The sequence below is a fragment of the Microtus pennsylvanicus genome, chromosome 17, assembly GCF_037038515.1.
Source record: "Microtus pennsylvanicus isolate mMicPen1 chromosome 17, mMicPen1.hap1, whole genome shotgun sequence".
Lineage (NCBI taxonomy): Eukaryota > Metazoa > Chordata > Mammalia > Rodentia > Cricetidae > Microtus > Microtus pennsylvanicus.
Window position 1 is genome coordinate 1,005,095 of NC_134595.1, and position 25,448 is coordinate 1,030,542.

Below are 25,448 nucleotides of genomic sequence, written 5' to 3' on the forward strand. Positions count from 1 at the left end.
CACAATCAAGATGATTTTACTATTTAAACATCAATACTCAATGGAAATACTCCAATTAAAGCTGTCAAATAGCAGAAATAATTTATGCATTGGTGGAAAATTTTAGACTGATGTTGGTAGTTTTTCTTTGAAAACTCATTGTGTATATGTTTGTGTGTGTGTATCTGTGTGATATAAATGTGTGCACATATCCCAAAATATGCATCTGAAGATCAGAGGACATCTGGGAATGGAACTTAGGTTGTTGTGCTTGTCCAGCAAGTATTTGTTTACATACTGATCCACTTGTTGACCTATACTGCTGGTAGCTTCTTTGGCATCTTTGTGTATGGTAGTCACCGATTTAAATATGTGTTCGTTTCCCAAGAACCTGTGTAAAGGCTTTGTCTTTGGCATCTAAGTTTCATTATAATATAAACTTCTTATATATGTGTAAAATATATATTGCATGCTATCATATATTAGACTTTTATGCTTAGATGTGATGAATGTTGAATATTTTGGTAATTCTTTTAGTTTTGTACAATGCATTTTGATAATTCAATGATATTTTAACTATAAGAAAAAAACAACCTGTCATTAGTAATAGGAAGGATTTAAAACCCTCATCTTGGCTGAAATTTTGTGCTTTCTTTGTCTTAAATTATTAGAGTTATACTTTCTATTTTAAGACCAAGAACTTTAACAGTATTATGTGGGCTGGGCAGTGATGGTGAATGCCTTTAAACCCACACTCTGTTGGCAGAATTCAGGGCCAGCCTGGTCTACAGAGTGAGTTCCAGGACAGCCAGGGCTACATAGAAAAACCCTGTCTTGATAAACAAAAACAAATAAACAAACAAATTCTTTGTGTAGGCTGGTGTGGTAGCTTCTGTTTTGTGATAGTAAGAATCAGACTTGGGGGCCTTTGCCTGTTAGGGTTGTGCTTTATTAGTGAGTTATATACCTGACCCTGGAGACTACTTAATTTTACTTTTGTCTGAGCATCCCCATTCCTTTACACTTGAGTAATAAAGAAATCAGTATCATATATAATTTTCCTCCTAATATTGGCTTTCATTTTTTAAATCCCTATTATGTGGTAGACATGTAAATAAACTACTATAGATTATATATCGCTTAACCTGCAGAATTATTTGATAAGATAATCCCATTTTAGATAAATAAGCTTGTAGAAGTAGCAAAGAACAGGGGATATAATTCATTTATAGAGCACCTTCCTAAATATGCATGAGGCCCTAAGTTTGAGCTTTAGCACCACACATACACACTCTTAATGATACTAAGGATTGTTTAGAGATTTTGCCAGGTTAGGTAGTACAAATTCAATTCAAATACTCAAGAAGTTGAATAAAACCAAGATGCAAATCAAGTTCTCTGATTCCAAAGCCCTGTTTCCAAAGCCTGTTATTGCATTAAGCATTACATATACTCTTGCATCCAGTATTACACTCTACTGCTGCCCAGTTTATACTCTCATTTATACATGTAATTGAACTTTTTCTATTTTCTGAAATAACATCATTTCCTAAGAAATTACTTATTAGGATGCTGTTAATTTCTTTTTTTTTCAAAAAATAAAAATGTTTTTATTTTACTTGGTTCATGACATAATTGGGTATAGAAATAAAAATTTCATCCTAAACACAGCCTCCTTTTTCTGATTGACCAAGATCTACTGACTGAATAGTGATTGGGAGTCCTTGGAATCTGGAGCTTACTAAATCCGGAGCATAGCCTCCAACTCATGCTGTTCACATTGCTACCTTGAGGACAGTATCCAGACTTCCAAACAGTTTTTAAGTGGACACTTCACAGCACCATCATGCAAAAGTGGAGGATTTTGTAGAAAATATAACCTGAAAAAAGTTTACTTTTTTAATCCAAATGAATTAAAGAAATGAGAGAATGTTTTCTTTTGTAGACAGCACTATCTGAGTTAACCCCTACAATCACTTCTAGACTACTTATGTAATTTTTAATTTAACATAAATGCTATGATTGTAATTGTTATACTGTATTGCTTAGATAATAATTCTAAGAAAAGGTATATTTATGTTCAACCCATGCATTCTTTTTGTTCACATATTTTCTTTCTGTGGCTGGATGAAATAATATAGAACCCATAGATACCGAAGACAACTATAATAGACTAAGTCTCCTCAAATCTACTCAAAGAAACCATATAACATTCCCTCCTTCCAGCTTCTACATCAGCACTATTATCGTATTGGGACTGGAAACTGTACTTTGGATGTTGCTATGGTTTGAATGTCTCCTATAAGCAGGCATCAGAAACTAACATTCAACACAGAAATATTGGGAGGTGGTCCAAATGGGGAGAACTAATTATCAAAGGGCTTTTGTCCACTGTATGTCCTCTAACAAGAGGCTGTAATTGCCTGTATTCTGTCTTCCACAAGAGGATGACAAAGTCTTCATCAAATGTAGATCTCTAAATAGTGGGCATTCTAGTTCTTAGAACTGCAAGGAAGAAAATAATTCTATTATAAATGATCCAGTCTAAGATAGTCTGTTCTAGTTGCCCATAATTTTGTGCATATATCTGATCAAGTCTAGACATATATTAATATTTATATTTATTTAAGCCATAAATTGGCAAAAATTCTTTTGTTATCATACTGAACAAGGTTCTTTTCTAAGGAGGAAGTTTCTTTAGAAATATGGTCCCAGGGAAGCTTGATCTCACCATCATCAAGGATGAAGAAGCTGCAGTCATGGCTCTTTGTCCTTACTGTTTTTAGCCAAAGGTCAATATTTACCAATATCCTTACTAGAATATTGGAGGGCAGAGCTATCTTTAAAGAAGTTGGTTTTGTCTTCTATAGTCTTTCCCTAATGTTAATTTCTTTATAAACCTTTTTCTCCATTTCACTTTCATTTGAAATTTCTTTCTCCCCATTGAGTTGACAGAAGCCAAAATCTTTTTGGATGCTGAGTTAAGACACTAAAAGTAAAGTACCTAATGCCTTTGATTCATGTAAAATAGAATAGTCACGGGCCAGTGGTACAGCTCATTTGGTAAAGGGATTTGTCACTCAAATGACAAGTGTTAGATCTGTGTTTGACCCATTTATCAGAGTTTGATCTGTGGAACTCATGTAAAGGTGTAAGGAGGGAACTTTTTCCCTAAAGCCTTTGACTTCCCCATGTACACTGTGGCATATGCCTTCATTCCTTTTATGCCCGCACATATATGCATCCACTATAATGATAACAAGTTTTTAAAAATCTTAAAGCATGGGACTGGAGAGATGGCTCAGAGGTTAAGAGCATTGGCTGCTCTTTCAGAGGTCCTAAATTCAATGCCCAGCAATGACATGGTAGCTCACAACCATCTTTAGTGAGATTTGGTGCCCTCTTCTGACCTTCAGGGAGAGATACATGCAGGTACACATAATAAATAAATAAACAAACAAGTAAATAAGTAAATAAATCTTAAAAAAAAAACTTAAAGCATACCATGTGTGCCAGAGATTTCCCCAGTTTACTTTAGGGACTACAAAGTAAAATATGAAGTAGGTTCAGGTGAAGAATATTTTTTAACAAGATGTGAGGTCAGATAAACTTGGGCAGTCAGTGCTGTATACTGATTTTCTTTGTCAAGCTATATACTAGTCTCTTTGAGACTCTGAGAAGTATTTTTGGAAAGAGTTCCTTTTAATGTTAGCTTAGTAGGATTTTATAAACCCATCATTATTTACTGAAGTATCTTTTATCTAGCTCAGTAGCAGTTTACTTTTCTGAGTGTCATTCTTTCTTGTTTCTTTAATAATTTGGGAATATTAATCTATTGTTAGTTCTTACTGTGAGTTTGAAAGGAGAATCATATCTACAGCCATTATATACTGTGTAAACTGCTATAAAATTGTTATTCAGAAAGCAGCTATTTCTGGAAGGGATGTACTTCATATGTGGATTCTTGGATTAGTTTTCAAGAGACATGAAATTCCAGTTGGACCTCATTCTGCTTTTAGGTAACAATTTAATGTTCTTTTTCCATTATTCTTGTCTCTGTTTTTAACAGCTATTTTTAAATGCTCACAGTATGGTAGCAGACAAGAACGAAAAAGACCTTGCCAACCAATTACTGACAGAGATAAGTGAGGACCAGGTATCTACAAAGCCTGCATCTTGTTTCAGCTGAAGTCCAGAATCAGTCAATGGGTTAACTATTCCTGTGCTTTTCTTCTTATTTTTCAAAAAAAAACCCTCTGATTCTAGTAATTATTTATTTTTGAGGATTATTACAATTAAAAGATAAAACTTCATTACAATTCTGTGTTAATGTGTGCCTTTTTTCAATTTGGGAAGATAAAAAGTACAGGAATGGATCCCAGTATCACTGTTGACCCACCTGGTGATGCCTTTGTTCGAGGGGCTTCTTTTTCTAAGCACTGTGGTGTATTGGGACGTGAGGGCGTTGTTTCTGAATATGCACAGTCATTGTCAATATCTTGATTCTTTTCTTCTTATTGACATAATGATTATAATTTAATGGACAACCTGAATCTTGGAGGAAGGGAAGAAGAAGATGAGCCCCTTGAATATTAGTTTAGCATACAATTTTATTTTTTCTGTTCTCAAAAATTCAACCCTATATTGGAATATCAAAATGTATTTGGTAAATTAAATTGGGGAAAACCAAAAACCTACCTGTAAATTTGCTTTTTTTCCTCAACATAGTTTGCTAGAGAATTTATATATCTTTTGTTAAAACTATTTTAATTGGTGTAGGAGTTCCTTCTGTTTGTTTATTGCTTTCATTGGTTAATGAATAAAGAAACTGCCTTGGCCTAGTTGATAGGATGGAACTTAGGTAGGTAGAGAAGACAAAACTGAATGCTGGGAGAAAGGAGACAGAGTCAGGGAGAAGCCATGGTCCTTCACCAGAGATGGACACTGGTTAGAATCTCTGGTAAGCCACTTCCACGTGGCAATACACAGATTAATGGTGATGGGTTAAACGAATATGTTAAGAGTCAGCCAATAAGAAGTTAGAGCTAATGGCCAAGCAGTGTTTTAATTAATACAGTTTTTGTGTGTTTAATTTGGATGTAAGCTGGCCAGGCGGCCAGGACAAACAAGCGGCCTGCTCCCTACACCACTTAATGTTAGGTTTACTGAGCTGTAGAAAAAGAGTATTGTAATCTGTTGATTTCTATTTATGGGTGTAAAATAGAGATTCACAGAGCTCTTTATTGCTTTAGATTCTTTCTATTTATACTCTCTTAAGGGCTTCTTAAATATATTATAATTTCTTACAAAAGATTATGGTAATTTAAAAGGTAGCTATGATGAGGTCTTTTTAGTTTGTTCTTGAACAAAGTCCACCACAGATCTTATTCATATGAATCTTGTGTATACAGAATTTAAATTTATAGTTTACTACAGATGTTTTCTTGTGTAAAGTCAGGACTCTAGATTAAGTACCACACAAAAAAGTAATAGAACTTAGTAAACCTAAAGAGGTAAAGAGTTTTAAGAGAATGTTATTATGTGAGTGACTGGCTTAAGGTCATAATAATATTGCATGTTTTATTTTTAAATCATAGTCATTTTTAAGTATGTCTCTCAGTGTGTGAGAGTGGAGTACCCTCAGAGGTCAGGAGAGGTCATCACACCTCCAGGACTAGAGTTACAAACTGTTGTGAGCTGCCATGCGGGTACTGGGAATTGAATCCAGGTCCTCTGCAAGAGCACCAATGCTCTTAACTGTTGAGTCATCTCTACAACCCCAGCTTTCTAGTATAAAGTCTACAAAGGTTAGTTAAGTCTTATAAAGCAACCATGTTAAATTTTTAACTTCTTAATTTTTATTTTTTTTAGTATTATTGATGGTATTTATTGATTTATTCTCTAGGAGAATATCTCATGATATATAATGCATATCATAATTATGATTAATCTTAAATAAAAGTCAAGTGAGTTTTTAATTCTTCCGTAAAACTTTTGACATGAAAGATTGCCTTCTCCAAAGCATACCACTACTTATATATACACATTTCATTTTCATCATTTGCCTCAAATTATTTATAGAAATAGATATGCCTGTTTAATGATGATATGTCCATATCATTTCCATTTCTGTAGAAATTCGGAAACCAAGCAAACAGTTATTTAAGCTGTTTCATTATACATGTTAACTATTTAAGCCTAGTAAGTTCAAGTATGTTTAAAGGGAAATTAAAGCATAGTATAAATTCTAATTGCAGACCTCCCTCCTCTCCTCTTGAGATTGTCCATTATTTTTTAAAGGCATGTGTAAAGTTTGTTTTTCCCCTCCCCCTCAGAAAAATTAATATTAAGTGAATGTGCTTCATTCTTCATGACATGTGGTGTATCTTCTCTTAATTAAGAAACTTTTTCTTGCAGATAATTTGTTTCAACAACCCATCTGGTAGAAAGAGGAATACAATGCATGTTATTATTTCTTCAGGTTTGCAGAACAAAGGTTTCCATGTGAACAAAATCCTGAGTACATTTGTTAATTTCTTGCTGTTCCCTTTGTTAGGTATTTCAGGGGCGGTTAGATTGTTTGGCTGTATCAACAATTCAAGCTTTGACAGCAGTGATGAAGAATTCTCCAGCTGCTAAGGTGAGAAGTGGATTCTTTTAAGCTTTAAAATATGTTTATTATATTAATTTTTGTTGTGTGAATTCCAAAGCCCGCTTGTTTGTCCCGGCCACCCGGCTAGCTTAGCTCCAAAATAACCACACAGAAACTATATTAACTAAATTACTGCTTGGCCCATTAGCTCTAACTTCTTATTTGCTAACTCTTACATCTTGGTTTAATGCATTTCTGTTAATCTGTGTGTCATCACGTGACAGTGGCTTACCAGCTAAGTTTTGGCAGCATGTCTTACTCTGGTGGTGGATGCATGGCTTCTCTCTGACTCTGCCTCCTTTCTCTCAGCATTCAGTTCTGTCTTCCTTGCCTACTTAAGTTCTGCCCTATCAGCAGGCCAAGGCAGTTTCTTTATTAATCAATGAAAACAACATAATGCACTTCCTGTTTATTGAGGTGTAACATGAGGGCCGGGCTCATTGGGATTTCTGTCCCGCCTGGTCCCCCAGCACTTTAGTCCCAGAAAAAAATCACCTAGAGATCGCCATATGTTATAAAACTGATTGGCCCATTAGCTCAGGCTACTTATTAGCTCTTATAACTTATATTGACCCATTATTCTTATCTGTGTTAGCCACATGGCTCTGTACCTTTCTCAATGGGATAGATCACATCCTGCTTCTTCAGTCATCTGGGCAGGAGTGGGGAATGGGCTTTCTCCTTCCTAGAATTCTCCTGCCTCTACTTCCTGTCTGGTTGACCTGCCTATACTTCCTGTTCTGTCCAATAAGCGTTTATTCAAAATATGATTGACAGAATACAGACAATTCTCCTGCACCACTTAGGCAATATTATATCCTTCTGGAGTCTTTGATGGAGTTGAAGAGTAGATAGTAATAATATAGTTTTCCTTAGTTATGATAAAAGATAAAGTAAATATAAATATTGTAACTGTAATTCTTGCTTGATACCTATTCTGTTATATGTAGTTTTGCTATGTTAAAGTTAAAGCCTTCCTTTTTGTTTAAACAGGAAGGGGGAAATGATTTGGGAGGTCCTTTTGCCTATGTGTTGCTTTTATAGGTTAATGAATAAAGAAACTGCTTTAGACCTATATCAAGGAAGAACTTAGGTAGGCAGGGAAAAAGAAGGGCAGAGTCAGAGAGAAGCAATGGGAACCACCAGAAACAGAGACATCTCACTGCCTGGACAGTCACCCAGAGTTCTTCTGTACCATTGGGGCATCCATCTTTAGCCTGCAGGTCCATAGTATCCAGCAGACTTTTCCATGAAGCAGGAAATTTCAAAGACGGTTCAGTCACTTTCTTCTGTGTCCTGCAGAATGTCTGGCAGACTCTTTCATGAAGCAGGAACCCCGAAAGACCATCTCACCTTTAGTCAAGTTCAGCAGTCTCTGTGGCTACTGCATGTCCAGTGAAGCAGTCTAGGCAAGAGCAGTTTCTTGCCCAAATGGCTAAGGAGCCTCTTCGATGCCCATCTTCCTCTCAAAGTAATTGGTGCTGCCAGGAGCAGATGTGTCTCACTGTCATGAAAAGTCTTAAGTTCTTAAAACATTTTAAATGCCATATTCTGAAGGTCTCTGAAAGATTTGAAGAAAACCTAACTAACATGGCTACAATCTTGACTATTATAGATGACTATCTATTAACCTATATTTCTTAATGATGCATTACATTTTTTAAATGAGCTACACAATCACAAATCCTTAATCAAGAGCAGAAATCTACATATAACAAAATTGACCTTAAATTTGTATCAATAAATCAAGATTCATACCAGAGCAAATTATTTATATCTATATCAAAAGTGTATAAAGCCTAATACCTGTCAAGTAGTTTACAAAAATAGCTCACCTTCTTATAATTTGCTGATAAATTTACAGACAAACTCCTTATGGATACTGCAGGATTTTAAAAGCTATTGATGACTTTACATGGTAGTATATATCATTAGTCCCAGCACTCAGATGGCACCCGCCTATTATACATTGCCAGTTTCAGGCTAACCACGGCTATGCAGTGAGATTGTCTCAAAACAAAAACAAAAACAACAACAACAAAAAAAAAAACCACCAAAAAAATTACATTGATGAAGGAGCTGCACACTATTTACAGCCTTGGTTAAAAGAGGGTCACATTGTTGGGATTAGAGGGGGTCTTACTGCTCGTGTTGAGAGTGTATAGTATGGTTATTGAGCTTAAATAATTAAGTTTCCCAGCATAGCTATTTATTAATAAAATAATCATATTTGCTAATTAGTTAGTTTATAACTATCCACAGTATGAGTATTTTTCACATGTGGTTACCTTGCCAGTATGGAACTTGTTTTCCCAATATGTGTGGCTATAGAGTTCCGTTTTATTTCTTGTGATCATTAAGCTAGGTTTTATGTTTGTTCTCTCTTTCTTTTAAAGATTTATTAATTTTTATGTTCATTGGTGTTTTGTCTGCATATATGTCTGTGTGGGGGTGTTCGATCCTCTGGACCTGAAGTTACCGACAGTTCTGAGCTGCCATGTGGGTTCTGGGAATGGAACCCCGGGTCCTCTGGAATTGCAGTTGGTGTTCATAACTGCTGAACTGTCCGTCTAGCTCCTTATATCAGTTCTAACCCACTGTCCTGACTGCAATTTCATCTGATTATGCTCATATACTGATATTAGCTCATTGAGTGGTTCTAAGTATTTTGAGTTATCTGGGTAACATACCAGACACATAGTTAATTATATAATGTGTGTTAGTGACATGATCATCATCCTAACTTCTGATCTCCACCCTGAAGTACTATATTCTCCACTTTTCTGCTCTCAGGAATATTCCTTGAAATATTATAATCCTTGTTAAGTTTATTTCAGACTTTATAGTCTGATTTCTGATTTTACTTGCCACTTAATATAAGGGTTTTATTTTTGTTTTAAGGGAAATCATTTTAAGCACTTAGAGGTTCACTTATTAGAAAAACAAATTGATACTATTGTTCTGAAATTCAAATCTTCAAGGCTGTTTAAGTCATTTAAAGGTGGGGGTTTTGCTTGTTTGTTTGTTTTACTGTAATACCTTTCATGGTTTAACATTTTAAAGATTGTGTAAAAGGATGGGATGTAGCTCAGTGCTAGAGTATATACTTAATATGCTTAGGGCCCATACCTTCCCTCTGTAAGTAAGAGGCTTTATGACAAAGTTTCTCTTAATACGTTGTTGAAGGACACGGGTCAGGGAATCCCAGGCTAACTTCATGATATACCAATTATATTTTTCTTATGCTATACCAATTATATTTTTCTTTTTTTTTTTTGCAGGGTTTTATTTTATTTTATTTTGTATTTTGCTTTTGTGAGATAGGGTTTCACTCTTGGCTGGCTTGGAACTTGTTTTTTTTTTTTATTTTTTATTTATTTATTTATTTATTAAGGATTTCTGCCTCCTCCCCGCAACCGCCTCCCATTTCCCTCCCCCTCCCCCGATCAAGTCACCCTCCCTAATCTGCTCGAAGAGCAATCAGGGTTCCCTGACCTGTGGGAAGCCCAAGGACCGCCCACCTCTATCCAGGTCTCCTAAGGTGAGCAACCAAACTGCCTAGGCTCCCCCAAAGCCAGTACGTGCAGTAGGATCAAAAACCCTCTGCGATTGTTCTTGAGTTCTCAGTATTCCTCATTGTCCTCTATGTTCAGCCAGTCCGGATTTATCCCATGCTTTTTCAGACCCAGGCAGCTGGCCTTGGTGAGTTCCCGATAGAACATCCCCATTGTCTCAGTATGTGGGTGCACCCCTCGCGGTCCTGAGTTGCTCGTGCTCCGTCTCCTTCTGCTCCTGATTTGGACCTTGAGATTTCTGTCCCGTGCTCCTCTGTCTCTGTCTCCTTTCATCGCCTGATGAAGGTTAATATTCATGAGGATGCCTATGTGTTTGTCTTTGGGTTCACCTTCTTACTTAGCTTCTCTAGGAACATGCATTATAAGCCCAATGTCCTTTATTTATGGCTAGAAACCAAATATGAGTGAGTACATCCCATGTTCCTCTTTTTGGGTCTGGCTTACCTCACTCAGGATAGTGTTTTCTATTTCCATCCATTTGTATGCAAAATTCAAGAAGTCCTTGTTTTTTACTGCTGAGTAATACTCTAATATGTATATATTCCATACTTTCTTCATCCATTCTTCCGTTGAAGGGCATCTAGGTTGTTTCCAGGTTCTGGCTATTACAACCAATGCTGCCATGAACATAGTTGAGCATATACTTTTGTTGTATGATAGGGCCTCTCTTGGGTATATTCCCAAGAGTGGTATTGCTGGATCCAGGGGTAGGTTGATTCCGAATTTCCTGAGAAACCGAAACACTGCTTTCCAGAGTGGTTGCACAAGTTTGCATTCCCACCAGCAATGGGTGAGTGTCCCCCTTTCTCCACAACCTCTCCAGCAAAGGCTATCATTGGTGTTTTTTATTTTAGCCATTCTGACAGGTGTAAGATGGTATCTTAAAGTTGTCTTGATTTGCATTTCCCTGATCGCTAGGGAAGTTGAGCATGACCTTAAGTGTCTTTTGGCCATTTGAAGTTCTTCTGTTGAGAATTCTCTGTTCAGCTCAGCCCCATTTTATAATTGGATTGATTAGCCTTTTACGGTCTAGTTTCTTGATTTCTTTATATATTTTGGAGATCAGACCTTTGTCAGTTGCGGGGTTGGTGAAAATCTTCTCCCAGTAAGTGGGTTGCCTTTTTGTCTTAGTGACAGTGTCCTTTGCTTTACAGAAGCTTCTCAGCCTCAGGAGGTCCCATTTATTCAATGATGCCCTTAGTGTCTGTGCTGCTGGGGTTATACACAGGAAGTGGTCTCCTGTGCCCATGTGTTGTAGAGTACTTCCCACTTCCTCTTCTATCAGGTTCAGTGTGTTCGGACTGATATTGAGGTCTTTAATCCATTTGGACTTGAGTTTTGTGCATGGTGATAGATATGGATCTATTTTCATTCTTTTACAGATTGACATCCAGTTTTGCTAGCACAATTTGTTGAAAATGCTGTCTTTTTTCCATTGTATACTTTTAGCTCCTTTATCGAAAATCAGGTGCTCATAGGTTTGTGGGTTAAAGTCAGGGTCTTCTATTCGATTCCATTGGTCGACTTCTCTGTTTTTATGCCAATACCAGGCTGTTTTCAATACTGTAGCTCTGTAATAGAGTTTGAAGTCAGGGATGGTAATGCCTCCAGACAATCCTTTATTGTATAAGATTGTTCTGGCTATCCTGGGTTTTTTGTTCCTCCATATAAAGTTGATTATTGTCTTCTCCAGATCTGTGAAGAATTTTGATGGGATTTTGATGGGGATTGCATTGAATCTATAGATTGCTTTTGGTAGAATTGCCATTTTTACTATGTTGATCCTCCCAATCCAAGAGCAAGGGAGGTCCTTCCATTTTCTGGTGTCTTCTTCAATTTCTTTCTTCAAAGACTTATAGTTCTTGTCGAATAGGTCTTTCACTTCCTTGGTCAGGGTTACCCCAAGATATTTTATGCTATTTGTGGCTATCGTGAAAGGTGATGCTTCTCTGATTTCCCTCTCTGTTTCCTTATCCTTAGTGTAAAGGAAGGCAACTGATTTTTTGGAGTTGATCTTGTATCCTGACACATTACTAAAGGTGTTTATCAGCTGTAGGAGTTCTTTGGTATAATTTTTGGGGTCACTTATGTATACTATCATATCATCTGCAAATAATGAAAGCTTAACTTCTTCCTTTCCAATACAAATCCCCTTGATCTCCTTATGTTGTCTTATTGCTATTGCTAGAACTTCAAGCACTATATTGAAGAGGTATGGAGAGAGTGGACATCCTTGTCGTGTTCCTGATTTTAGTGGGATGGCTTTGAGTTTTTCTCCGTTCAATTTAATGTTAGCTGTTGGCTTGCTGTAAATAGCTTTTATTATATTTAGGTAGGATCCTTGTATCCCTATTCTCTCCAAGACCTTTATCATGAAGGGGTGTTGAACTTTGTCGAATGCTTTTTCAGCATCTAATGAAATGATCATATGATTTTTTTCTTTCAGTTTATTTATATGGTGGATTACATTGATAGATTTTCGTATGTTGAACCAGCCCTGCATCTCTGGGATGAAGCCTACTTGATCATAATGGATAATTTTTCTAATGTGTTCTTGGATTCGGTTTGCCAGTATTTTGTTGAGGATTTTTGCGTCGCTGTTCATGAGTGAGATTGGCCTGTAATTCTCCTTCCTGGTTGAGTCTTTGTGTGGTTTTGGTATCAAAGTAACTGTAGCTTCATAGAAGGAGTTTGGTAATGACCCTTCTGTTTCTATATTGTGGAATACATTAAGGAGTATAGGTATTAACTCTTCTTGGAAGTTCTGGTAGAATTCCGCATTGAAACCATCTGGTCCTGGGCTTTTTTTGGTAGGGAGGTTTTTGATAACCTCTTCTAATTCTTCACGACTAACAGGTCTGTTTAGATTGTTCACCTGGTCCTGGTTTAACTTTGGTATATGGTATTTATCTAAAAAAGTGTCCATTTCTTTTATATTTTCCAGTTTTGTGTTATACAGGCTTTTGTAGTAAGATCTAATGATTCTCTGAATTTCCTCTGTGTCTGTGGTTATGTCCCCCTTTTCATTTCTGATCTTATTTATTTGTGTGTTCTCTCTCTGTCGTTTAATTAGTTTGGATAGGGGTTTGTCGATCTTGTTGACTTTCTCCAAGAACCAGCTTTTTGTTTCATTGATTCTTTGGACTGTTTTCTGTGTTTCTATTTTGTTGATTTCGGCCCTCAGTTTTATTATTTCCAATCTTCTACTTCTCCTGGGCGCGTCTGCTTCTTTTTTTTTCTAGAGCTTTCAGGTGTGTTGTTAAGTCCCCAATGTATGCATTTTCCGTTTTCTTTAAGTGGGCACTTAGTGCTATGAACTTTCCTCTTAGCACTGCTTTCGTTGTGTCCCATAGGTTTGAGTATGTTGTCTCTTTATTTTCATTAAATTCAAGGAAGACTTTAATTTCTTTCTTAATTTCTTCCTTGACCCAGGTGTGGTTCAGTAGTTGACAGTTCAGTTTCCATGAGTTTGTCGGCTTTCTGTGGGTAGCATTGTTGTTGCCTTCTAACTTTAATCCATGGTGATCAGATAGGACACAGGTGGACACTGATATTTTTTTGTATCTGTGGAGGTTTCCTTTGTTTCCAAGTATGTGGTCAATTTTTGAGAAGGTTCCATGAGCTGCAGAGAAGAAGGTATATTCTTTCCTATTTGGGTGGAATGTTCTATATATGTCTGTTAAGTCCATTTGCTTCATTACCTCCAATAATTCTCTTAATTCTCTATTAGGTTTCTGTCTGATTGACCTGTCCCTTGTAGAGAGAGGTGTGTTGAAGTCTCCTACTACTAGTGTATGTGGTTTGATGTCTGCTTTGAGTTCTAGTAATATTTCTTTTACATAAGTAGGTGCTTTTATATTGGGGGCGTAGATATTCAGAATTGAGACGTCATCCTGATGAATTGTTCCTGTTATGAGTATAAAGTGACCATCTTGGTCTCTTCTGATTGATTTTAGTTTGAAGTCAGTTTTGTTAGAAATTAATATGGCCACACCTGCTTTTTTCTTAGGACCATTTGCTTGAAACACCTTTTCCCAACCCTTTACTCTGAGTAGGTGCCTGTCTTTGTGGTTGAGATGTGTTTCTTGCAAACAGCAGAATGTTGGATCCTGTTTTCGTATCCAATCTTTTAGCCTGTGCCTTTTTATAGGTGAATTGAGCCCATTAATATTAAGTGATATTAATGACCAGTGGTTGTTTACTCCGGTTATTCTTATTGCTTTTGGTTGTAGAGATTGTGTGTCTCCCTTCTTTGAGATGTGCTGGTGAAGGGTCACTAGATGCCTGGGTTATTGTAGGCAGTGTTGGCAGTGTTGGATTCCTTGGGTTGTGATTTTCCTTCTATTACTTTCTGTAGGGCTGGATTTGTGGCTACGTATTGTTTAAATTTATTCTTATCCTGGAATGTCTTGATTTCTCCATTTATAGTGAACGAAAGCTTGGCTGGGTATAGTAGTCTGGGCTTGCATCCATGGTCTCTTAGCTTCTGCAGAACATCTATCCAGGACCTTCTGGCTTTCATAGTTTCCATAGAGAAGTCAGGTGTAAGTCTGATCGGTTTACCTTTATAAGTTACTTGCCCTTTTTCCTTTGCAGCTCTTAATATTCTTTCTTTAACCTGTATATTTTGTGTTTTGATTATTATATGGCGAGGAGATGTTTTTCTTTGATCCAGTCTGTTTGGTGTTCTGTATGCTTCTTGAATATTTAAATGAATATCTTTCTTTAAGTTGGGAAAGTTTTCTTCCATAATTTTGTTGAATATATTTTCTGGGCCTTTGAGCTGTGACTCTTCTCCTTCATCTATACCTATTATTCTTAAGTTTGGTTTTTTTATTGTGTCCCATATTTCCTGAATGTTTTGTGTTGAGAATTTGTTGGTTTTGCTGTTTTCTTTGATCTGTTCGTTTATTTTCTCTATGGTGTCTTCAGCATCTGAGATTCTTTCTTCTATCTCTTGTATTCTATTGATTATGCTTGTTTCTGTAGACTCTGCTCGTTGACCTAGATTTTCCATATCCAGCTGGTCCTCAGTTTGTATTTTCTTCCTTGCCTTCATTTCAGTTTTCAATTCTTGAACTGTTTCCATTACCTGTTTGATCGTTTTATCTTGGTTTCCCAGGGTATCATGTACATATTTACTCATTTCTTCAAACTTTTTGTTATACTTCTCATCCATTTCTATAAGGGCATTTTTTACATGTTGTTTAAGGGACTCTATTGCGTTCATAAAGTCAATTTTTTCCACTTCTTCTGTGTTAGATTGTTCAAATACTTCTGTTGTAAGAAACTTGGGTTCTGGTGTTTTCATGTTGTTTTTCAGATTATTGGGTGAGTTCTTGCCTTGGCGTCTGCCCATCTCCTCCTATTAATCCTATCTAATGGGTCTTTTAAAAACCGGATCAGGTTTCCCTGCTGGCCCAGGGCTCTGCTTACAAAATGCCCTCGCTCTGTTTCCTGGTTTCTGCCGCAGGCCAAGAACCCTCTCACCCCTCCGAAGTGTCTTCCGGACAGGACCAGGCTCCCCGTTTGCCAGTGACCTGGCCAAACAAAGGCCTACCTCTTTGATTTGATTGTAGTAGGGCGATCTGCTCTCCTTATTGCCCGCTTGACTCTGCTGCTTGCGTCTGCTGCCGCGCTGGTCTCCCAAAGCCTCTTCCTGGATGCGGTGTCGCTCCGCCGTGTCTGGCCGCCGCCGCTCCGCCTCTGTGCGTCTGGCCGCCGCCGCTCCGCCTCTGTGCGTCTGGCCGCCGCCGCCGCTCCGCCTCTGTGCGTCTCCTTTATTATAAGGTCAAACTCACGAAACAGGAACAAAAAGTCTCACCTCAGCAGTATTACATGGGAATGAGAGAGAGGGAGAGAGAAGAGAGAGAGAGAGAGAGAGAGAGAGAGAGAGAGAGAGAGAGAGAGAGAGAGAGAGAGATCCCTGTGTAGATTAGATCTATGTAAGTTTCTCTTAGTGTCCTCATTGTTGTCTAAGTTCTCTGGGGAATAAAAATATCTGAAATCTCAGTATTGTTTTGATTTGCATTTATCTGATGACTAAAGATGTTGAACATTTTCTTAAGTGTCTTTCAGCCATTCCTCTGTTGAGAGTTCTCTGTTTAGGTCTGAAATCCATTTTATTTTAAATTGGATTATGTGTTTTTTTGAAGACCAATTTCTTGAGTTCTTTGTATATTTTCGAGATCAGACCTCTGTCTGAAATGGGGTTAAGTGAAGATTTTTTTCCCATTCTGTAGGTTGTCATTTTGTCTTGTTGACCATACCCTTTGCTTTACAGAAGCTTTTCAGTTTCAGGAGGTTCCATTTATTAATTGTTTCTCTCAGTGTCTGTGCTGCTGGGGTTATATTTAGGAAGTGGTCTTCTGTGCCAGTGCGTTCAAGTGTACTTTCCACTTTCTCTTCTGTAAGGTTCAGTGTGGCTGACTTTATCTTGAGGTCTTTGATCCATTTGGACTTGAGTTTTGTGCATGGTGATAGATATCAGTCTATTTTCATTCTTCTACATGTTGTTATCTAGTTATGCCAGCACCATTTGTTAAATATGCTATCTTTTCTTCCATTTGATACTTTTTGCTTCTTTATCAAAAATCAGGTGTTTGAAGGAGTGTGGCTTAATATCCGGGTCTTCTATTCGGTTCTATTGGTCCTTCTGTCTGTTCTTATGCCAATACCAGGCTGTTTGCAGTACTGTAGCTCTGTAGTAGAGTTTGGAGTCAGGGATTGTGATGTCTCCAGTAGTTCTTTTATTTTACAGGATTGTTTTGACTATCCTGGGTTTTTTGCTTTTTCATATGAAGTTGAGTACTGTTCTTTCGAGGTCTGTAAAGAATTTTGCTGGGATTTTGATGGGCATTGCATTGAATCTGTAGATTGCTTTTGGTAAGATTGCCATTTTTACTGTGTTAATTCTGCCTACCCAAGAGCATGGGAGATCTTTCCACTTTGTGGAAATTTCTTTCTTCAATTTCTTTCTTCAAAGATTTAAAGTTCTTGTCATACAAGTCTTCCATTTGTTTGGTTAGAGTTACTCCGAGATATTTTATGCTATTTGTGGCTATTGTGAAGGGTGTTTTTTTCTCTAATTTCTTCTCCAGCCCTTTTGTCATCTGTGTACAGGAGAGCTACTGGTTATTTTGAATTAATCCTGTATCCTGCTACATTACTGAAAGTTGTAGAAGTTCCTTGGTAGAATTTTTTGGATTGCTTATGTAAACTATCATATCATAAGCAAACAGTGAGAGTTTGACTTTTTCTTTTCTGATTTGTATCCCCTTGGTCTCCTTTTGGTGTCTTATTGCTCTAGCTAGGACCTCAAGAACTATATTGACTATGGAGAGAGTGGACAATCTTGTCTTGTTCCTGATTTCAGTGGAATCACTGGGAGTTTCTCTCCATTTAGATTGATATTGGCTGTTGGCTTGTTGTTTATTGCCTTTATTATGTTTAGGTATGTTCCTTGTATTCCTGTTCTCTCCAAGACCTTTATCATGTTGTATTTTGTCAAAAGCTTTTTCAGCATCTAACGAGATGATCATGTGGTTTTTATTTTTCAGTTTTTTTATATGGTGGATTAGGTTGACAGATTTCTGTATGTTGAACCATTCCTGCATCTCTGGGATGAAGCCAACTTGATCATGGTGGATGATGGTTCTGATGTGTTCTTGGATTCGATTTGCTAGTATTTTATTTAGTATTTTTCATCAATGTTCATGAGAGAGATTGGCCTGTAATTCTCCTTCTTAGTAATGTCTCTTTCTGTGGTTTAGGTATCAGGGTAATTGTAGCCTCATAAAAAGTTTGGCAATGTTCCTTCTGTTTCTATTGTGTGGAATAATTTGAGGAGTATTGGTATTAGTTCTTTGAAAGTCTTGTAGAATTCTGAGCTGAAACTATCTGGTCCTGGGCCTTTTTTGGTTGGGAGACTTTTGATGACTGTTTCTATTTCTTCAGCAGTTAATGGTCTGTTTAATTTGCTTATCTAGTCTTAATTTAATTTTGGTAAGTGATATTCAGAAAATTGTCTATTTCCTTTAAGTTTTCCAGGTTTATGGAGTACAGTTTTTCGAAATATGATCTGATGATTCTCAGTGTTTCCTCCATATCTGTTGTTATGTCCTTTTCATTTCTGATTTTGTTAATTTGGGTATTCTCTCACTGCCTTTTGGTTAGTTTGGATAGAGGTTTATCTGTTTTATTGATTTTCTCGAAGAACCACTGATATTTTGTATTGTTTTCTTTGTTTCTATTTTGTTGATTTCAGCTCTCAATTTGATTATTTCCTGTCTAGTTCTCTTAGGTGAGTTTGCCTCTTTTCGTTCTAAAATTTTCAATTGTTATGTTAATTCACTGGTGTGTTTTTTTCCAACTTCTTCATGTAAGTGTTTAGTGCTATGAACACTTAACACTGCTTCCATTGTGTCCCATAAATTTGGGTATGTTGTGTGGTCATTTTCATTGAATTTTAGGAAGTTTTTAATTTCTCCCATTATTTTTTCCTTGATCCATTGATGATTCAGGTGAGCATTCTTTAATTTCCATGTGTTTGTGGGTTTTCTGGAATTCGTATTGCTGTTGACTTCTAGTTTTAAAATATGGTGATCTGATAAGGTACATTGGGTTATTCCATTTTTTTTTTTACTTGTTAAGGTTTGTTTTGTTACCGATTATGTGGTCAATTTTTGAGAAGCTTCCATGAGATGCTGAGAAGAAGGTGTATTCTTTTCTGTTTGGATAGATTATTCTATAGATGTCTGTTAAGTCCATTTGAGTCACAACATCTTTTCTCTTATTTCTCTGTTCATTTTTTGTCTGGCTGGTCTGTCCAGTGGTGAGAGTAGAGTGCTAAAGTCTTCCACTATTAGTGTGTGGGATTTAATATGTTATTTAAGCTTTAGAAGTGTTGCTTTTACATATGAAGGTCCCCTTGTATTTGGGGCAAAGATGTATTGAGATTTCTTCTTGATTGATTTTTCCTCTGACTAATATGAAATGACCTCTTTGTCTCTTTTGACTGATTTTAGCTTGAAGTCTATTTTGTTAGATATTAATGACCAGTGATTGCTATCTCCTGTTAATTTACTTTTCATTGTTAGTAATGTTAATTTGTGTGTTTTTCTCTTTGGGATTTGCTGCAATGAGACCATCAATTGTCTGTTTTTGTTGGTGTAGCCAACTTCCTTGGGTGGGAGGTTTTTTTTCTAGTATTTTGTGTAGGGCTGGGTTTGTAGCTAGGTATTGGTGAAATCTAGTTTTGTTGTGAAATATCTTGTTTTGCCTTTCTATGGTGATTTAAGTTTTGCTGGGTATAGTAGTCTGGGCTGGCATCCGTGGTCTCTTAATGTCCACATAACACTTGACCATAACCTTATGGCTTTCATTGTCTCCAGTGAGAAGTCAGGTGTAATTCTGATAGGTCTTCCTTTATATGTTGCTTGCAGCTCTTAATATTCTTTCTTTGCTTTGTATGTTTAGTGTTTTGATTATTTGGCGAGAGGACTTTTTTTTTATCCAATTTATTTTGTGTTCTGTAAGCTTCTTGTATCTTCATAGGCATATCTTTCTTTAGGCTGGGAACGTTATCTTCTATGATTTTGTTAAATATATTTTATGTGCTTTTGAGTTGAACTTCTTCTCTTTCTTCTATACCTATTCTTAAATTTTCTTTTCATGATGTCCCATTTTTCCTGGATATTTTGGGTTAAGCTTTTGTTAGATTTAATGTTTTCTTTAACTGATGATTTTATTTCCTCTATTGTATCTTCAGTACTTGAGATTCTTTCTCCTTTCCATCTCTTGTATTCTGCTGTTCATGCTTGCTCTTATGGTTCCTGATCATTTCTCATGATTTCTGTTTCTATAATTCCCACGGCTTGTGTTTTCTTTATTGTCTCTATTTCAGTTTTCAAGTCTTGAATAGTTTCTTTCATATGTTTGATTTCTTTTTCTTGATTTTCCCTGAGGGATTTGCTGATGTCTTCCAAATTTTGTTTGTCTTTTCCTCCATTTCTTTGAGGGAATTTCTCATTTCCTCTTTAAGAGTTTTAAACATTCTCTTGAAGTTATTTTTTAGGTCATTTTCTTCTGCTTCATCTATATTTGGTTGTTCAAGTCTTGCTGTTGTAGGGTCTTTAGGTTTTACTGGTATTGTGTTGCTCTTTGTGGTGTTGAATGTGTTCTTACCTTTCCTACTCATCTTTTTCTCTAATAGGTGTGGTTGGGGTGTCTGAGATTCTGTTGATTAATCTTCTAGGTGCCAAAGAATCCAAAGTTCAGATGGTTGTTCCTCATGGTACAGTCAGTGCCACAGTTTTAGTTTACCCATTGGTTACTTTGTGTTCCTGGTGATAGCTCAGTGCTCCTGTATTTTTCTCTGCTCCCTTGGAGTTTGTTGTCTCAGGCCTACTAGGTTACTGGCTTTTACCGGTTTCTTTAAATCTTGGTCTGGATCCCCTCCTGTGGATGTCCCTTGCCTGGAGTTGGTCCTGCAAAGGTTTCTGGCTCCAATCTACTGCCTCGGAGTTCCCAGGCTCGGGTGCGCCTGGAACTGCAGAGGACCTGGCTCTGGCTTACTCCCGCAGAGATCCCAGATTCACACTTAAACCTGCAGAGGTTCCAGGTTCCTGCCTATTTCCTTTGAAGTCCCAGACCAATGCCCAGGCCTACATAGGTCCTGGATAAGGCCTATTCCCTATGAGGTCCCAGACTCACGCCTGGCCCTGCAGAGATCTCTGGTTCCTGCCTACTTCCTTGAAGGTCCCAGATTCACTTTGAGACTCCAGCAGTCTCTGGCTCTGGCTCACTTGCTCAGCGGTTACACCCGCTTACTCTGGATCTTGGACATAATTTTTATGGCATACATATTACCTTCGTGGACAGGCACCCTATCCATCAATCTGTCATAACTGTTTAACAGATTTTGCTTAATACATTCAATAGTATGAATTCTCTCAGACAGTGTCTCTTCACCCTCCAACACTGACTGGCTTTGGTCCATGAAATTGGTCGTATCCTTCTCCAGGGTGCCGATTTTTCCTTTTAGCTAGTCATTATCAGTCTTAAAGTGCCTCATTCATGGCTCCGTTATCAAACCATTTTTGAAGGAGAAAATATGAAATACAAAGCTAATCCCTGGTATGAAATATAGGGATGTAGGATAGAAATTACATAAACCTTGTACAATTCCGTACATGGTATAAGTTAAAAAGCTGTTGTCTTGCATTGATAAATTATTTGTTATGTTGACATTATAAATCTCACTTGTCATAAGGTATATCGAATTGAAGTATGTGCAATAACTGTTACCTGCCAGCAGGTGTCGCAATTGTATCTGTGTGGCCGGAAAATCCTAACCTAGGACTTTTCACATTGGTTTTAACCCATTAGATCCTGAAAGATATGCTTAATTTAGGATCAGTTATTAAAGTGATCAAAGTGATTTTGAGAGTTGGTGACGAGGATAAAGAGAAAATTCAGAGCCTTCCATCAGTACAAATCACAGACCCTGCACTCTGCAGAGATCCCTCTGCAGCAGCAGCATGGGTACTGGAAGGACAGGAAGGCAGCAATGCCAACAGAGACATCCAGGGAACCCCACACCCCACCTGTGCCTTTGCAACGTGCCCGGGAAGCCAGACCCATAGCGGCTCTGGGATGCCACTGAGGCCAGAGCTTGCTGTAGAGCCACGCACAATGGTGGCTGGCTGGAGCTGCCGGGGTCCCAAAAAGTGGATGTAATGGCCCCCAAGCCAGTTGTTGAGGGACACGGGTCAAAGAATTCCAGGCTAACTCCAAGATATACCAATTATATTCTTCTTTATTATAAGGGGCAAACTCACAAAACAGGAACAAGAAGTCCAGCCTCAGCTGTGTAGCATGGGAACCACAGAAAGAACCCTGGGCAGGCCAGTGGTTTTCTCCAGGTACCCAAAAGGTCAGACCCTAACCTGGTCCGGCCTCTTAAAGATCATTGGCTAACAGAGATTCCCCATCAAAACAACGTTATTCTTACCCTTGGCATGCAATCTATTCCTTATAGAGATAACTGGGTTTTTGTTTAAACCTTTTTATGGTTGGTGTATCTATTTTTGCCTAATTTAATGGACTGATTTTGTATTTTCTAGGTTTTTTGTATTTTCTAGGTTTTTGGTAGTCTTATATTTTATTTTTAATCTTTGAGTTAAAAAAATGTTCATGATTTTAGGAATGCTAATGTGAAATTGATGCTCCAGATCATTTAGACACAGAGAGAAGAGAGAAAATACTTTGTACTCCTATTTTGGCCACTAAAATTTGAGCATTGTTATAGATCTATCTCAGGGCCTCCAGTCTGCTACTGAGCTACATCTCTAGTCCTTGTTATTTAAATTGGGCCTTAGTCTATAGCCTGGGATGGCCTTAAACACTCATTCCTTCTGTCTGTACCTTCCTAGTTCTGGGACACCACACTAATCAGGAATCTTTTTAATCTAGCCCTGTCTTGATGTTTTTCCCTTCCTTCTTCTCTCTGTCTCTCTCTGTCTCTGTCTCTGTTTCTCTCTCTCTCTCTCTCTCTCTCTCTCTCTCTCTCTCTCTCTCTCTCTCTCTCTCTCTCTCTCTCTCTCTCAACATAGAGCTCCAGGCCAGCCAAAGCTATATATAGTTAAACCCTGTTTTGGGGTGGGGGAGAAAGAAGGAGAGGGAGGAAGATGAAGCTAAAGGAAGTGTCATGTAAGTTAATATACAGAAAAGAGTTCTGTAACACAGTTGTTTCTAATTTAGTCTATTTTTCATTTTGCTGGACTTTTCTGCCTTTATTATTATTACAGAAATAATATGGCATCTATTCTAAGATTGATACAGTCAGGTTCAAGGGCATATGCCTGTTATCCCAGTTTCTGAGATAGGTGAGACAGATAGAAGGGTTGCAATTTTAAGGGCAGCTTAGGCAACATAGAAAAGACCCTAGGGTTGTGGGAGGGGATGGATATAGATGCACATAGATAGTAATCAGAGAACAAAACTGCCCTCATTGTCAATGTGGTGATTTCTCAGAAAATTAGGAAACAACCTTTCTCAAGACCCAGTAATGCCACTTTGGGGTATCTATCCAAAGGATGCTCAATCTGCCACAAGGACATGTGCTCAACTATGTTCATAGCAGCAGTGTTTGTCATAACCAGAACCTGGAAACAATCTAAATGCCCCTTAACTGAAGAATGAATAAGGAAAATGTGGTACACTTACACAATGGAGTACTACAGAAAAAAATAACAACATCTTGAATTTTGCAGGAAAATGGATGGAGCTAGAAAACATCATTTTGAGTGAGGTAACCCAGACACAGAAAGACAATTATCACATGTACTCACTCAGAGGTGGTTTTTAAACATAAAGTAAAGAAAACCAGCTCACAAATCAATCCCAGAGATCCTAGACAACAATGAGGACACTAAGAGAGACATATATAGAACTAATCTACATGGGAAGTAGAAAAAGACAAGATCTCCTGAGTAAATTGGGAGCATGGGGACCTTGGGAGAGGGTTGAAGGGGAGTGGAGAGATATGAAGGGGAGCAGGGAAAAATGTAGAACTCAATGAAAAGAATAATTAAAAAAACCTGAACTCATAGTCTTTTCTTGGATTTTATTAACCAAATAGTTTTTAATATTTAATATTCCAACAAATTTAATCATTGAAAATGTGCTTTGATATGTTGTCTTCCCCTTTAGGAAGTATTTAAAGAAAGAATTGGCTATCTGCACATGTTTGAGGTATTGAAATCTTTGGGTCAGCCATCACTAGAACTGCTTAAAGAACTTATGAATATGGTAAGTTTTTAACCATTATGATGTGAAGTTCCTTTGTTTCAACTTTAAGAATAGTAACTAACCTTTTACTTCTGTGTCACTTTTCAGGCTGTAGAAGGTGATCATACTTCAGTTGGTATTTTGGGCATTAGTAATGTCCATCCTCTCTTGGTTCTTATCCAATGGCTTCCGGAGCTAGAATCACATGACCTACAAATATTCATCTCTGATTGGCTGAAAAAAATTTGTTGTATTAATAAGCAGAGCCGAACTATGTGTGTGAATGCAAACATGGGAATAAGAATCATTGAAACCCTTGAATCCCATTCTTCCCTACATCGAACTTGTGCTGAGAACTTGATAACAATTCATGGTTCATTGGGGAGTCTGTCTGTGAGCTCAGAAGAAATCCGTCGACTACTACGATTGCTGAGAGTAGATGAATCTGAGTTTATTCACCCGTATACCATTCCTGTGACTCGTGCAATTCTGACAATGGCACGGAAACTCAATCTTGAGAGTGCACTGCAGTATTTTAATTTGTCACATAGCATGGCAGGAATTTCTGTGCCTGCCATTCAGAAATGGCCTGGGTCTGCATTTTCCTTCTCTGCTTGGTTTTGCTTAGATCAGGATCAATTACCCCTTGACACTGCTAACAAAGGAGGAAAAAGAAAACAATTATATAGGTAATGGTACAAATTGTGGAATATAAATGAATTGTCACATTCTTAAGTAGGATAAAGAATCTATAACAGTTTATAAGAAATTTTTTATCTTGTGCCTGTATATAGTTTAGAAGTGCTTTATTGCTTTCAAAATAATTCTGTGTTTTGTATATTTTCCTGGCTAAATGCTGAGTAACTTTAGGAAACAAAAATGAAAGTAGTATAAAAGTGGAGAAGAAATAGTAAACTGTTCCACTGAAGGAGTTGTGTTCTCATGTAAAACATTCAGGCCTCAGGTAGCTAATAATTTTTAATATGCCTTATGATTATTAAAACTTTTATGTGTGCTTTCTGGATATTTGGAATACTTTAAAAGATTTAAAATTTGTGCTTTTATTCTAGGTCAGAGGTTCTCAACCTGTGGGTTGTGAGTCCTTTGGGGGGCGTCAAAGGACCCTTTCACAAGGGTCACCTAAAACCATTAGAAAACACAGATAATTATATTTGCTTTGTAACAGTAGCAAAATTACAGTTACAAAGTAGCATTGAAATAATTTTATAGCCGGGGTCACTACAACATGAACTGTATATCAAAGGATCATGGCATCAGGAAGGTTGAAAACCACTGCTCTAGCTTGATAATGAAATCCCACTTTCAGTGTTACCTTTTATAAAGTTTTTAGCTTTTATGCCAAAAATGGATTTAAAAATGACTGAAATCAAGTCTGTTGTATAGCAATAGAATTAAGATTGCAGCATTGTTGATAAAGATATTTGTAATCA

At 37.3% G+C, this 25,448-nt stretch overlaps 1 protein-coding gene across 5 annotated transcripts in view; it reads left to right on the plus strand.

Annotated features, from left to right (window-relative positions):
* The window catches only part of Nbeal1 (neurobeachin like 1), a 180,894-nt gene that overhangs the window by 53,839 nt on the left and 101,607 nt on the right, over positions 1-25,448 (plus strand). For 4 of the 5 annotated variants that reach the window (XR_012908177.1, XM_075951705.1, XM_075951707.1 and 1 more), the window contains 4 exons: positions 4,049-4,135; positions 6,536-6,619; positions 23,920-24,018; positions 24,106-24,686. Coding sequence is in view for 4 of the 5 variants with exons in the window: in XM_075951705.1 (XP_075807820.1) it covers positions 4,049-4,135; positions 6,536-6,619; positions 23,920-24,018; positions 24,106-24,686 (851 nt within the window). In the remaining variant the exon portion in view is untranslated. The remainder of the gene's footprint in view (positions 1-4,048; positions 4,136-6,535; positions 6,620-23,919; positions 24,019-24,105; positions 24,687-25,448) is intronic. The other variant, XM_075951706.1, reaches the window with a different exon arrangement.